The sequence below is a fragment of the Cardiocondyla obscurior genome, linkage group LG06 (genome assembly GCF_019399895.1).
Source record: "Cardiocondyla obscurior isolate alpha-2009 linkage group LG06, Cobs3.1, whole genome shotgun sequence".
NCBI classification, from domain to species: Eukaryota; Metazoa; Arthropoda; class Insecta; order Hymenoptera; family Formicidae; genus Cardiocondyla; species Cardiocondyla obscurior.
This window is the reverse complement of record NC_091869.1, coordinates 1,661,259-1,678,192: the sequence shown is the minus strand read 5'-3', so window position 1 is coordinate 1,678,192 and position 16,934 is coordinate 1,661,259. Positions and strand designations below refer to the sequence as shown.

Genomic DNA, 16,934 nt, shown 5'->3' with positions numbered 1-16,934 from the left:
ATTTCGTCGGCAACGTGTTCGAGATAGGATGTTTCGCGGGAGATTCCCAAAGTTCCTCGACCGGCTGTAATACGACTGATATTACCGTCTCCCTAAGTCACCCCGTCGCCACCATCGATGTTTCGAGGGCCGTCTCGAGATGGAATTCCACGCGGGAGTTCACGCGGAATATCAGACGGACGGGGACCGATATCTCAACGTGACGTCGGCAACGAAATCCCTAAGAATCTCCATAACACGTGCCGCGTTGCCGTGTTCCTCGGACTCTTTTTTCGTTTTTTTTTCTTTCTTTTTTTTTTTTATTTTTCTCGGCGAACTTCGCGCCTCGCGCCTTCACAGATACGACGATTTGTCGTTAGCCCGGAAAATTTCTCACGGTGACGCTTTCGAAAAATTCATGAGAAGCATTCTGCGTATGCAGAAACGAGGAGTGTGAGATAGCATCTTAGATGTGTCTCCTCGCTCGCAAGAGACATTCGCGATGATCCAGCGCGGACAATCTCACAACGCCAGAGTGAGAAATACCTGGCAAGCGGTCCGCGAATGAAAACGTACGAGTAAAAGAAAAAAATAAAACAAGAAAAATAAATTAGAATTGTCAAAGAATTGTCATAGCACTTCTGAATTATACAGTAATTTTTTCCAGACAATGTCAAAAGTGTGTGAAATTGCAGTGCTAATTTCGACAATTGAATTATAATTACGCATTTATTATTTAATTATTGCGTAACATGTGCTGCCGATTGAAAAAAGATCGAAAAATGAGAAAAAAAGTATTGTGGATTGTATAAACACAGGTAGAATTTTTTCTCAAAAGCAAAACAATACTGTTCGTAAGAGATTAATAACACATTCAAGTAGAGATAAGATACAACTCTGATAAAGTACAGATATTATCCGCGGGCTACGTAATTCGCGATAATATACATCGGTATTTGTAATTAAGCTACGCCGTCTCGGGAAAAAAAAAATCACATGAGTTTATCTTTTACAGATATGTCATTAATCACATTTTTTGATAATGATATCGATAATTCACTTCTACGTCAATTCATCGCAATAGCAATAATTTCGAGAATTAACGCAACATTTAACGTGACGTAGTCAAAGCGAAATTTTTAGTAGCTGGAGATTTGCCGTAAGTTCACTCTTGTGATTTTAATATTCGCGAACCTCGGGAGTAATACTCACGGATTTTCGTCGTTATTCATGCTTTTTTTTTTCCCTCACATCGCTCGCGCGGCCGTTGATTTACGACGGAATCGTTTCGTCGATTTATCGCTCGAAAAATCGCGAGTTGCCGCCGTTCACGAGAAGAAGAGACGCCGAATGGAAAGCCTATTATAAGGTGGCATTCGTCATGTCCGGGCGACACATCCATCCTTCGTGGACTTCCCGGTGAATGCCCCCTTGAGGAACCATAATCCTCTGCCATATCCCCATAAGGAAACCGGGACGATTGAACACGCATCGTACGATTATCGCACCCTTAAATTCGTATGATTAATGACCGCTGCTTGCTATCAAAAACACTAATTAAAAATCTAATCTTTGCAGACAAGATCAATAAAATTAATTAAGTAAAAATAAAAACATATGACTATAATACTACGTAAAAATTAAATCATGTTCAAACATGTTTTTAATCGCGCAAAATTAATTCAGTTTCGAAATTTATATTTGAATAAAATAATTGAAAATAATGTTCTAAAATACGTAATATTATTAATTACAAAACAGGAGAATAATAAATAATAAATAATTATCTATCATTTTACGCTTTGCGGCAAAATGGTCTGCGTTCTTGCAAAGGTGCAAACGCTTTAGCAATGTTGCTAATAATTTACATTACCTCGGCAAAACTGTAATTAAATTCACGCGCGATCGCGGATCGCAAATGGGCGCGTCGCTGCATGACTCGCGAGATTTTGTGCCTGCCGAGCAAACTTTGAAACCAAACAGCCGCCTCGCCGGTACATTGCATAAAGCATCACTTTTCCACGTGAGGCGCGTCGACGTGTTCTCTATCCTCTAACAACTTCGCGACGAGCAAATTTGCGGCAATATGCGGGTTCGCGTACTTCAATTCGAGCTTACAAATTGTATTCCCACAAACACGCCTACTACAACGAATTCGGCGTTTTATTAATTTTCCACATTATCTAAGAGAAAGCGCGCTTATTTCTCAGCGCGGTTGCTGAATTGTTCGTAGTGTAGATTCGGTAGGTTCAACGAGAGTTTCGCTATCGTGTTTCCGGATTAATGTGAGTTAATAATCCGCTACAATTTCAACAAAACTAACGCACACTTTGCAAACTTTTGCTACTGAATTTAATTTAATTCGTTGTATAATTACCTTTAATCGACGAATTATAACGAGAGATACTCTTTTTGTTATTATTTTTTTTTAATTCTAAGCACAGATATTAAATGCACGCAAAAAATACGGGCTGTTAGCTATAAACTGAAGAACTGTTTCAACATTGTTCCGTTCGCAGATTCAATCATTGTTCATTACTGTTAACAGAGGCATGCGATCGAATAGTTAAACATTCTACGCTTCGTCGGATGCGGTGCGGCGTCACGCCGCGTTCCGGGCCTCCTCCGAGTCGCGGGCGCGGTTTTCGTACTTGCACGCACGTCGGAAACGAGTTTGCACGGCGAACAATAAACAGCCAAGTGCATCGACGGGTTTCTCCATCGCTCGCGTTAATGAGGAATGACGTAAGGAGCACACGGGGAGCGGAAGAGATTCGGGGCCGTTTGTAGGAAACGAGGACGATTCCGAAACTTGAGCGCGATGAACGGAGACACCCGCCACCGGTACGAAGGGAAGGGATAGAGAGAAATCTGTGCCGTGTTTGCTGGTGTCTTTAGAACCGGAGCTCTACTTCGTTATCACGGGCGCGCTATCGTGCCGAGTTTACTCGCGTTCTGCTTGATATCGTCTCCGACCAAAGCCGAAACTAAAACCCCCACAGGAGAAAGACGCTACAGAGAAGACGTCGAGACACCCACGAGAAGTTCTAACGCGCGTTATTACTGACGCGTCATTACTCTCCCTACCTCGGTGGATATGATTAACGCGAGCAAATTTTGTCAGGTGCGACTTTAAGAAAAATGACGCGGGGGCCATATCTTTATTGTGTATATTTCAAACTTCATATTTAGAAAATTAATTACCAAAAAATTATAACATTCAACACGTCATAAGTGTGAGTTACAAAAAGAAAAAAAAAATACAGATTTATAATTAATAATTAAGAAATGGACTTCTAACACTTTACTTATATGCCGTTTATGAAAGAATTCTACATATCTCATTGAATTATCTCTATTATTGTTTACCTTACATTGTGCCTGATTCATATCAAATTTTTTACAAATAAATCCACCTCTGTGAAGAAAGTTGTACAATACTTACTACACAGTTGATAAATTTGATTCCTTTATCGGTTTCGATAAGCCGCGTTATCACATGTTTGCAGCAACTGCACACCATTGTCTTATCGATGTAATGAGCGTCATTAGATAAGAAGCACTCACGAATCGAGGACATATGTATATGCGTGCTAATGTTGGACGCGATGCACAAATGCGTGAACAATGCGGTCCGAATATACGCGTGCGGGACCGGAATGTCAATCGGAAAATTTAAAATGCGCGTTAAATGCAATTCCAGAGAGGCATTGAAACGAGTATAAATTATCGCTGACAAACACGATCGAGGTAAAGCCGCATTAATTCAACTTTCATCTCGTCAGCTCCAAATATCGAGAGAGAAATTCGAGACGTGGAACACATTAATCCTGAGCGTGCTCTCGTTATCGCGTCTATCAGTGACGTGTCAAAAAATATGACGGGAATATGACGGCAGATAAAGAACGCACGTCGGCCTGCACGCTTCTCCTTCGGCGGATGTAGATAATGTAAATTACAATGCGGTAAATCAATAATTATAACCAACGTGCTCGGTGTCTCTGGCTTCGCACAACAAGTTACGCAACATTAAAACCTGACTGTGACATAAATTAAAAATTGTCAAATATTATGAACAAATGATTCATTTTTTAGTTTCAAAAGTATTCATTTTAGCATTTAATTTTATAAATTTTAACTTTTTCATAAACTTTAATTAAATAGAGTCATAAACTGTAACCTAATGAGGAGTTATAGTTGATACAATTAAATCAAATACTAAATCAATTATATTTCTTGATGTTACTAGTTGAAAACAAAATAGACATATTGTACGTAAAAAGTTCTTACTATCAACGAAGTGGAATGTAATTCGCTATTAGTCGCAAGTCTAATTTATTAAGATTTTTTTTCAGAACTTTTTCGAAGATCGATACTAAAAGAAGCGTATAAAAGTATATGTATACACTTAAAAAACGAACACCGAACAAACAGCGAGTGCGAACATTCATATACAAATTAATCATCACCAACGAATGTTCGCGGTCTCGGTGTTCGTTCGGTTTTCGTTCGACAAGTGTAGACTACACCTTGAGAGAAGGATACCGAATTCGAAAGAGGGAGTTTTTAAGTTCGTCGGATGTTGACACAGACAAATGGATCGATCGTGGGATTGATAAATGAACGTCGGACTTGTTCGGCTATTCTATGCAAAAGGGTCCCTCGTTAGTACGTCCATCGTGTGTCGAGGAAGTCCCAGGAAGATTCGTCTCAGGGATCATGTCCGAAACAGGTCAGACATCAACCGATCGTCGGCGTGAAATCCCGGAAAAATAACAGCGGAGGAAACAAACGTTTCTTCCTTTCATTGGCACAAACGAAAATATTTCCAAATGTAAAATATCGCGTTTTGAAATAATTTATAATATATTATAATTTTAATGTAACAATTGAATGCCATAAAACGATGCGCACGCCCGGCGTCGTCGAAACACTTGGTAATATGAGAAATAAGGAAACTGGTCGTTTCTAATTTTGTCTCCTTGTATTTCCGGCTCGCAGCATTACTCCCTCGCGTTTGCTTTCATTCACCAAGTTGAAGGACATCCTAAACGAGAAACTGTGGCGTTTTGCACGGCAGAGAGAACGGGAAACAAAGCTGAAGTATAGGAAGGAAGAACGAGCAGCCGTGGAAAGCTAGCGAGAGAAGAAGAAACACGAAAGAAAGAAAAGTAGAAGGGGCGAAGAATGGACTTCCGGTGAAAGCCTCTCGTCTCGAGCACCTGACCTGGACTAACTCGTCGTAAAGGGTCACGAACAGGAAATAATGGTCCGTGGGGAATGTGCAAAAGGCAAAGGCAAAGAATAAGAAGACTACGAAAAACGAGGTGGCAATGGGCGAAAGGGGGGCGCGAGAGAAGGGTGACGTGAGACAAGGAGGAAACGACGAAGAAGAAGAAAGAGGCGAAGCAGTGAAAGAAAAGAAATTCGTACTCACGGGTCATTGGTCTTGGGCAGGAGAGTGCCGAGCTCCTTGATCCTGTCGTTGATGTTGAAACGCCGCCGTCGTTCAACTGAAAACGGAAATTGTGCACATCAATCATGGCTCGCTCGCGACAGATGAGATAGATAGACAGATCATGTCGTCTGTTAATTCGCCTACTAAATGGCGCGACCGAGTTGCCGTGCGAAGACTAAGCAATTCGATTATTATTTTTTTTTTTATTAGACGGAATTTTCCCTTACGTTTATTAACGACTTAATCTTACGAGGCGTTTAACGCACTCTAGCACATTGAATGAGAAGAAATCCTGTCGGATCTAAATCGAGAATGCTAAACCAACAATCGTCCTGCGACGATTGTAGTTAAATAAATTTAATATTTATTTGCTGTTAAACATTTTCAATAAAGTTATATAAAACTTTCAAATAATAATTTGCTGTTATTAGATAACCATAAAAAAAAACTTCTCTTTTTCTCTCTCAGACTTTTTATCAGCCGTTCGCACATTCTTACGAAAGAAAAGAAAAAGTAAAGGTATAGATTTCATCTATATTTTCTTAGGCGCCGGATCTTCTGGACCTACCAACAGGCTATTACAATATTCTCTTCGAGTTTACAACCCTTTGATACGATTGGAAGTGAACACGGTGCTGCTCGATCGTTCGATCGTAATAAATTACGTCGTACTCGTCCTGCACAGGCGTGCGAATTGTCGAAAGTCGAATCGCCTTGGCCCCTCGATATACCCAAGGTATCGAAGTTATTCGGGAAAGCATATCGCGCTTTCCGGAGGATATAGCGTATCTCCCCTGCGGAAAAGACTACAAACCGGATCGTCCTATCGCTGGCACGTGACCCTGTTCCCGATCGATTATTCTGGCCAGGTATCTCTCGAACGGAGGTGCAAGAGGTCAAGCCGCGTGGCTCGCTATTGCCCAGCACCCTCCGATATTGTGATCGCGAGGAAGATAAGCTGTTGCCGGAAAAGTAAATTTGTCAAAGTGCGTATCGTACAGAGACATCGCTTCCCACAAACGGCAGAAGCGCACCATTACGTCGTAATTAATCGATAAAAATGAAAGGTACTGAACGGTCGATTAATTTTCTTCCGCTCTTTTATTTGTCAGACCGTGGGTCGATAGACTTTATCTCCATTGAAATTAATCGACTAAAAATAAAATTTTCTTGAAATACAAAAGAACATTCCAACCTTGTGGAAGTTAAATACAGTTATAGAAAAATTGATTCCAAATAAGATCCAATTTTGAAGCATTTCGAAGTGCATCCGAGATCCACGTCATGCCAAACAAAATTTTGCAAATTGCTGATTCGTGCAAAGGGAAATATTTGTAAATAGCACAGTAGAACGGAGCTATAAAAGACAAGATACGAGATCGAGAGGTTCGTTGCACGAGCAAAGGGATGAAGGGACAGCCTTGAAAACTTTAAGGAAGTCGTAACTTCCTTTCTTAAATTCGATTCGTTTCAAAAAAGAAAAGGGAGAACGCGAGAAGCGGACCGATGACAGAGATAGAAACGAACATTAACGAAAGAGAGAAGGAAACGGGATAAAATTTCCTCTGATCCGGCTGATTAGATTACGATGGTTAATTTAGAAGGAGCAGGAGAGAGGGGGAAGCCTGAAAAATCGATGAGAATGAGAACGAGACAAATGACGAAGATCGAACCTATTTGATTCTGCCGGCAAGATGCTCACACCTATGCTTTTCGCTGGAATCAAAAGGCACGCCTTCCTAATCGACGACGATGAGTCTCATCAATCAAGTAGTACGGGTTTCCGGTAGATAGGAATTATCCGCGAGATACGAGTGAAGATTAGAGAAAAGCCTAGGTTTCTCTGTGAAAGAATGACTGCGTGCAAATAACGATATATTTCCAGATATATAATTATAAAAGTAGAAATTTTCCGAAGAACATCACGTACTTTTTATTGTACAAATTTTCAGCAAATATAACAGAATTTCTATTAAAATTATATCAATTCTAAATTCACTGCATTAAAATTAATTAATTCTTTTTCTTTTTTTTTTTACCTCGACATTTTGTCCGATTTGGGAAAAGGAGTAAAAGTATGAAATGTTAAATCTCTCGAACGTATAATCTGGAAACTAAATCGCTTGATCGCGTCTTTTAAATACAATAGATTAGTAGAAAATGTAATTGAAGAGAGAAAATGGGAATAGGATTAAACAAATACGTAAGAGGAAAAATACATTTGTAAATCGACATGTGCGTGCATATCGATCGCGCTGAAAAAGACTCTCATCGATAAGTACTTCTCTTGTCCCCCCGCGTACGTAGAAACGCCGTGCAATCGACAATGCACCACGCGGGGGCTGCACAATAGTAGTCGATAAGTGGTGATACAAAGAAGGGGCGAATTAGCGGCGTGCGGTGTGACTATTTTTACAGAATTCTTATTTTATTTCCGATGTCCCCGCGTGCTCTGCGGTCATTATTTCTCCATTCTCTTTTACAAATTCGATCCCGATTCCTCCGTTCCATGCTGTCCTAACCAACTGGACTTTCATTACGTCGGCGATTGTTTTCGGAAAATTGGATGCTCCAACTCCTCCCTACGACCCTCAATACCGCCCCCGATTTCCGCTTGTTTCGTTCGCAAGCGTTGTGCCATTTTTTGCAATTTTTGCAACGCCTTAATTGCGAGAGACAACGGCAAGGTAGGTAGAATCACGAAAAAAAAAAAAAAAAACGGCTTACACCTCGAAAAAGTTACATAGAATAGATTAAACAATATCCATAATATTATAATTTTTTCACCAAATTAAGCTTAATATATTATATTATAACAAATGTTAATTATTAATAGTTGTAAGATTGCTCAAAGAAAAATACAAATTTGTGTTTCCTTGTAAATTTACACGGCGTTGAAATGCCATAAACTGCATGCGATCGAAATGCGCATGTATTCTTGCACGCGTAAAAAACTCACGTACAGCTACGTTTTATTATATTGCACTGGAAAGCGAGGCGAGATAATTGAAGCTCACTGATTACTCGGTCAAATTTACAGGATCGCCGCGACTCGTACGAACACGATTGCGCGATCCGACACGTAACGCGTATCGCATCGTAAAACAGTAACTGGCATCGGCTCGGTAAAAGAGTAGCGCGCTGTTCGAATATCACCGTTCGAAAATTGTTTAGTCGTTCGTTACGCCCGCTTTAATACTCCTCTACGTAACTTTTGCAAAGCGTAGTCCCTTCGAAATTATTCAATTTAAAACCTGCGTACATTCGAATTGTTTCGAAGCTTTTAAAGGAGAAAATTTTTCATTAATTAAATTTACGCCGATTATACGCGAAATTATATTTAACTCATCATCGTTGTTGGCATTAACAAATAATAGACATTAAATTAGCTACATTTGTGATAATAATAGGTGACCAGTACGACGACTGGGCGGTAATACTTTTTCATTGTCATTTAAATAGTTCACTTACATCACAGGCGCCGTGTATTGACATAAGTGTAATGAATGAATGCCGGTAACAATAACGATGTCACGGCACCGCCGATTGCTACTATTGAGGTGTAAATTGCACAGTGGCGCTTATTAATTATTTCTACACGGGCAAACAAACACCTGCTTGCTTGCCTACCCGATCGAATGACAATTCAAAAAGACGCTATCAAGAAGCGCGATTAAAAAAAATGTCAACTTTATTACAGACGCCATGTGCGTAAAGCAGAAAAATAAACTTTAGACGTGGAATTTTCAACACAATGGATTTAATTAACGAGTCGAACGAAACATTTTATTAAAAACCCGGGTATCAGCTTAATAATAATTTTAAAAATAATGTTTAAAATTAATATTTGAAAAATGCAACGCGTGAATTTTTTGCAAACTTAATTAAGCAGAATGCAAACTTACTCATATTGTGATTATCCTTTTTCTGCCGGTCCTTAGCGAGAGCATGAATCTCAGCCTCCGTAAGCAAGAGTGGTTCCGGTTTAATTTGAAGTTCCGGTATATTCGTCAGACTTCCGGCTTGCCCGTCCTTTAGTCCATCGCCCAAGGAACCAGCCTCGAACGACAGAATGTCGTCCAAGAGGTCCTCAGCCTGCAATCACAAAAAGAAGCAAATTGTTATTCGAATAACATTAATCATTAAAAACTCAACATAGAAATTTAATTAAAAAATATAACGAATATCAACGGTATTGTAAATCATTATGCGGCTCCCGCACAAAATTGATAATAAAAAAAGATTGAAAGGGAAACGGTATAAAAAAATTAAATTCACTACTGGTGGAAAAACGAGAGCGAAGAGGGAGTAATCCCCGAGGGACCGATATGATTTATTATCGTAATGTATTCTATGGATCTCGACGACTATCGCGAATTGCAAAAACTACATTATGCAATCTATGCGAAACGATGCGCTTTTACGTGAGCATTCGGTGATAAAGCGAGCTCGCTGCCATCCTCTCGTGCGACAACATTACCAAGACTCACTCGGTGGTTAATGCAATTTTTCTCCGGGACGATCAACGCAAATGATCGTTCTTCGCGAAGGGCAAGGAGGCGAGATGCCGAAGGAGGAAGGAATTCAAAGGGGACGATGGCACCCGCAACGAGAGGTGTGCGCGTCGTTAATAATCCCCAAGAGTGCGATCGACGTCGTTCGCTAAATCACCCTTTCACGCCTTAAAGACTTGTTGTCTTCAGCGCGCAAAGATCTCAGCGCGATATATCGATCTTAAATGCTATTCACGAGGTTTACGTCAAAATGATTCGCGCGCCAACGTGAACCACCGCGAAAACGCGAAATCAAAACTTCCTCTTCCCTATTTTCTCTCTTTTTTCCCCGGACATTTATTCACCACTCCTTCCCAAGTCCGTTCCATTCCGTGCAAAGTAATATTCCGCCTGACAAAAACTCCGATAAGCGACCGTTCGTCGCGAGACGGACGTGATACGGATTTAAGTGCCGAATATTGTTCGGCCGGTCTATAAAACGAAACACTACGTGCTTCAGAGCGATAAATCCCCGCCAAGATTCAGCGAAAACAACAGCGATTTTTTTCACGCGATTATCTACAAAACGTATCTTGTTATAAATTAAAGATTACGCAAGACGTTGTGGTAATTTACGCGATAAGAATAAAGCGCAAGACGCATCGTGAGGAAGAATAAGATACGCTGAATGAATGTACGCGTTCATTCACAAGATTAAAATTCTTTTTCCGATAATCTTCTTTTTTTTCCTCAAAGTAACCCAATATATACACATTTAATTTCTTTCATTCTCTAAATTATTTTTTAAGCATTAACAAAATATTTCGATAGATTTTCAGAATAAAAAAAAAACCACATTTCTGTATTGTTTGAAATTTACAGAGAAGTAAATCAATAAACAATACAGTTCTATGATTTTCCAAGCTTTCAGTCACTTCACGTATAAAAACTTCAAGAGAAAGATAAATATCCTTTGAAGAACAAACGTCGCCAAAGTCATGAAAGAATTAAAGTATACGGCTGTCGTAGCTCTGCGAGATGTGAGTCTCGCAGCGGACTCGCTTCGCCGATTTACGCCGATGCATGTGCGCCGCGACTGCTGATGCAGCGTGTACGTGTGTGACGTTACGTAAACATTACGTAAACAATAATAGACAAGCTCTGTGTCGGCCTGTGGAACAACGTTTCGACGCCGACTGTTGCCGCCAACCAATGGGAGATGAATCGAGTTACCTCTCGGTCCGACGGACGCGCTTTAATGCGAGCGAACCGACAAAAGCCATGCGCTATGACTGCAAGCGAGAAACACGTTAATTGTATAATGGCTTCAATATACCGACGAGTGTACAGAGCATTATGAAAGTTACATATCTTCCGCGAACGGCACTAGAATTCAAATTAAAATAATTGTCTTAACGTTGTCTCGCATTTGAAAAATATTCGGAAATATTATATTATATTATATTATATTATATATAATATAATATATTATAATATATATTTATATTTAAAAAAAAACTTGCAATTATTAAAAAAAAATTATGCTTTTACGATTAGTAAAGTAACACCGAGACACGCTTCAAAGAACCTGTGAAAGAAGTAATTCCAGCACGTGACGGCGAGAATGAATGATGCGAATACGAAGAAGATGAGAAGCGGGTAGATAGATGACAGAGACAATCGATCGCCGCTGTGGTCAATGAAACTGATACGTGTCGAAAGGGAGGCATCATCGGCGAAGGGACTCTAATATATAGCATATGCGATACGCGATCAAAGTAAATTGCTTCTGCAATATGAGCACCAAGGTGACGTGCGTACAAACATCCGTGATTTAGCATTTAACTTTGTATCGCATCTTTACTATGAAATCCGATATGAATACGCGTATATAAGATAATGCAAAATATTAACTACAAAATTAAATAATAAAAGAGTACACTTTGTTAAAAATAATTTTGTTACAATATCTACGAGAAGCAATTATGTTAGCGAAAAATAAAATGTAAGATAATAGAAAGATATAAATAAGTTTAGTATAAATTTTTTTATTAAATCTTTAAATTTATATTATTATTTTCAAAGCGTCTCCTTTATTATAGATTAAAAAAATTTTTTTTTTAATTTTAATATTTTTATCATATAACCATTTCACAGAATTATTGTAAAACTCGTGTAATTCTATCACAGATTACGTTCAATATTGATGCAGTCGAATATTCGACGCTGCGATCTGTACGATCCGTAATGTATTAACTATCTGGTCAGCCGGAATTAACCGGCGTATCAAAAGGTTGAGTCAATCCGCAACGAACTATTTATTTCAGCGTTTCTGTGTCGATTTTATGAAACACATCGCGATGCCACATGCAATTTCTATAAACTATAAACGCAATTGCGGTTTACTAAGCGCGGAATAAAAAGGACGCGCTCTCGCTTAAATCATTGGACATCTCGTTAAATGTCATCACTCGTTAATGGTCACCCGTTTCGACGGTCTTGTTATGCATGCCGCATATATCACCGTGTGTATGCAACGTAAACGAATCGTCTTTAAAGAGCTACGTTACGGTCGAAATAGCCTTGGCCGTAAACGCGTGTGAATAGCTCGATTCTTGATCGTGCACGAGCGGCAAATGTCGTGCGGAGGATCGTTAATTAGAGGTGTTACGAAGTTTGGAAAAAAATAAAACATAACCGATTTATTATGTCACACGCACAAACGGCATACCGTGCCATGCTAACTTTCGCCAAAATTTATAACAAGTGTCCGTAATTTACCAGATTACTTATTATGTTTTAAAATTATTTATTAAACATCAAGGTTAATTACTAAAAATATTTAAAATTCTTAAACTTATTTGATAAGAAATTATATCGTTCAAAGTTGCGATAAATTTTTTCCTCTTCGGAGAGATCCTGGTATTTTCTCTCAATTACAAAATCGTTTATTATCCTTACCGCGAAGGGAAAACCGATATTGATATATTTAATAATTAAGCAGACACGGGAATCAAAATTATTACGTATCATTTAGCAATGAGCGGAGCGAACTACCACGACAGGAAGCAATTGCGTCTGCGATTGCGTAACAAAAGAGGATTATAATTGCATACAATTAAGTACCGCAAGCATACAAGATAATGTCAGAACGACTTTAATTAATTCCGGTCGCATAAGACGTCCGATCGTATGCATAGCAAGAAATCGCGACGAGATGCAGTCCTTGTTCCGTTAACCATTTCGTATTTATATCTGTAATTCTGACTTGGCAGAAAAGAGTTTAATGATTGTAGAAACGTTTACTATTTTTAAATTAATGTAATCACGTTATTGTGATATCAACGATTATGATATCAATGTGAATGAAATCTCTAACGGAATACCTCTAAATTAAAAATATATAAATTATATTACATAATAAAAATTAATAACTTTTAAATTATACGCAGCTTAGCAAGTATAAAAATATTTAATTGTACCGCGGCGAAATAAAATCTGAGCGAAAAATAAAAGCGCACGGTCCCTTTGCTTCTCGTATTTTATAAACTATGTATGCGCTTTATAAAATATACGTGTAGTCCCCTATCTATGTAAATAAGAACGGTTTTTATATATGCATGTTGCACGTCACATACGTGTAACGGCGATGCTATGCAAATTCGTACACGCGGCACGTGCGTACGGTAACCATTCCTCATGTTCCTCCTCAGAAAACGAGTTGACGATTTGTCAAGGCACTTGTATCTAATAAAATCCCGCATTAACGACTTCGCCGGAAAAATTCGTATCAATATGGATACAATACTGCGCGTGACGTAAAGAATTAATTTCGCATTAAATTGCTACAGGCGCGACGCCTGTTGCATTAATGAGATACGAACAGTACGCGAAACAGAAAACTATTTTTTTTTTTTTTTTTACGCGTTCAATGACAAGTGGCCGGGAAACACATTTACGTGTTGCAAGGTGAGAATTAGTTTAACAAAGTGCAAGTTTCCTCAACGACGCAAAGTAGGAACAACCTGATCCAACCGCGATCTGCTAATTTGTAATACCGTTTTGGAATTTTCGGAAGATGCAATATGCGTTAACACTGAAACCACGTAGCGCGTTACGCCGAGCGTAATTACTTCTGACTGAAACGGATTTTCCAATTTATATAACAACGCGTCTGGATGATTACGTATACATTTATTTTATATTGACGTCCATCTCGATAATCGCGCTACACGATAGTTCGCCCTGCGGACGACGTAATAATTTTCATCGCATTCTTGGTAATGTGTTGTCAACGCAGCGACTACGTATATGTAATTAAACAATTTTCACGCTAACCGCTGGCGCTCATTAGTATCGCTTACATACGTCATGTACATGACGTAGCGTCATTATCGTGAAACGCAGACTCTTCGCGTTGACGCCTACTTCTTGACTGACACGCGGATTAACGATCGATTGATCGGCCGTTGTATGCACCGTTTTCCATCTGAAAGCGGAATATAAAAAAAAATAAAACCCGAAATGCGTGTCTTTAAAAGCGCGATCTTTGCTGCAAAAAAGGCGTTATTACCCAAGTACTATTTGTATCCACGAGGTCGAAAGAATCGCGACGTTTCCTGTGCTCAATCGTACACACCTGAGCGCATGGCAATGAATTCTGATGATAACGGCATTGTTCGTCGCGATAAAATGAGAAAACTGCGGTGATTTGCGTACGCGGAAACACACGTAATCCCAATACGATCGGAAAATTGAATATTTATCGCCCTCGTTCCGGCACGCGTAACTATTACGCACTCTTTTCCGGCCGTATAGTGAGATATTATCATCAAATCGCGTATGAGATAAACACAGGAAATATACGCTCGCTCATCGAGAAGCGTGCACGCAAGTTTTTGCATTTGCGTCTCGCAAACGAACGAGATACACTTCTTCCTCTGTAACATATTTATCTGAACTTGGAAAAATTATACGGCACAAAAAAAAAGGAATAAAATAAAAAATTCACGATCTTTGCGATAATGTAACCTCAAGAGTTTCGGATATAATTGATTAATCGGCACGGCTTTTAAAGTGTCTCGGTATTTTGTTTTCCCTTCAGCAAAGTAGATTCTACGATGTAGAATTGAGTAAATCTGTGTCAAATTGAAGCGCTAAGCATCTAATGACACGTGTTTAATTTTAGAAATTAAAAATTCCACTCGACAGATTGTAATCGGTGCTCGTTGGTGTGTAACATTAAGTAATAAGCGACGAGTCACGTTGACAATATACAATATTCGACGCCTACGACGAATTGGCAGCTGTGCCCGCAAGGCCGTAGCGGTCACTATAATTACGCCTCCGTGAAATGCATTTCTTCGTTCGGAGCGTCCATCTGAAACGCATTCAGTGTTTGGGAAACACGCCGCCACGGCATTAACGACACGCGATATCTCAATTTCGCGTATCACGCATTAAGTACGCGGAGTAAACAACGTGCCCTGAATGTTACCCTTAAAACGGAGTTGAAAATTTATTTTGAACAACGTGTTCTTGATTTGATGAATTGTAATTTACGTCTTTTTTTTTTTTACGCACATTAAGTTTATAAGAAACGATTAAGTCACTGGATGAAAGAAAGATTCAAATACTCGTTAAAAATATATATAAGATCCGTAATATAAAGTTAACTTCGCTACTTTGGTGCAATTTATTTATGGTTCTGCGATAAAGGAGAAAATGCAAAAAGTTTTATATTTTAAAATAATTATGTGAAAGTAACGTAGGCATAAATTTTTGTTTTCCTAATATACGTCGTTATTTTTTCATATGCATGTGTTAAAATATTTTCCAAGTTTTTAAAACCACTAGAAAAAGCAGAATTATAGCGATGGCCGAGACTACTATCTAGCGTAAACGTCTTGAAATATCGTGATGGCAGTATCAAAAACGAGACATAATGCTGATCTTTATTACGAAATAAGGGCTAGTTGGGTCCTCCGCGATAGCCCAATATACCCACGGGCAATACAGTTCTACGATATTTCTTTCCTTGACAGCGTTACTATGCCCACGAAGCATATTTCTCTCCCTATACATCGCACTCGTAAAAGCTCCCTCGTTTCCAGCGTTCGACGCGATTTGAAGAGGATAGAGGTGAAAATGCCGGCGCGTACACGGACATAAAAGTTACTCCCGCTTTATCTCCGCATAATTTTACATAACGAAATCGGTGCTCGGTTAAATAAGATGGACGTTGGTCGTTACGTAGCCGCCGCCGCCGCCACCGCGGCTTGGAAATGGGCGGCGTATCAGCAAGGTTAACGCAGCAAATTAGGAGCATTACCGGTTATCTGCACTGTCTCAAGATGGATACACGCCAACCACCGACCGGAGGGAGCTCGCCTCATACTCATTTATATTGTAAGATAGGCATCCCGCAATTCGTCTCCAATTAAAATTGTGTAAAATCGAAATTAATTGACAACAAAGTTCAAAACTGGTATGCAATATGCAAAAAAAAAAAAATCTGTCGTGCATATAATGTACGTTAATTTTTTAAGAACGAAAATCGTGCAAAATTATTTTATAGAAGGATTAAAATAAAAAAAATTAAAAAAATAAAAAATTATCATAAACACACGGTAAAGAGAAGAATATATGTTTCTCTAAAATTTCTTTGGCAGTCTTCCTAAGTTATGAGAAGTGCAACGTGAGAAATGCGTCGAAATTTGCTAGTCATCAATCTTGGGGCGAGCACAATATGTTAGTGCGATACATTTCAGTATGTCCGGCGTAATATTACCCCGTCGTCGCTACACGAATCGATTCCACGTAATTTCCATAATCCGTCATCGTCAAAGCACCTTCTCCTTCGCCATAGTACTCGCGTTAATTCCGAATATCAATCGCATGATGCGACGTCGTGAGCACCTTGCTGCGCGGACTCGTGTAAGTAGACTCGATATCAGCAAGATTGCCCGGTACAAATGTGGAAACATTACCGGTTATCTGTGCTT

General features: G+C 39.2%; 1 protein-coding gene across 2 annotated transcripts in view; it reads right to left on the bottom strand.

Moving 5' to 3' along the window:
- The window catches only part of Mitf (transcription factor Mitf), an 84,294-nt gene that overhangs the window by 11,593 nt on the left and 55,767 nt on the right, over positions 1-16,934 (bottom strand). For both annotated transcript variants that reach the window (XM_070657417.1, XM_070657416.1), the window contains 2 exons: positions 9,343-9,532; positions 5,417-5,492 (listed from right to left, as the gene is read on the bottom strand). In XM_070657417.1, coding sequence (XP_070513518.1) covers positions 5,417-5,492; positions 9,343-9,532 — 266 coding nt within the window. The remainder of the gene's footprint in view (positions 1-5,416; positions 5,493-9,342; positions 9,533-16,934) is intronic.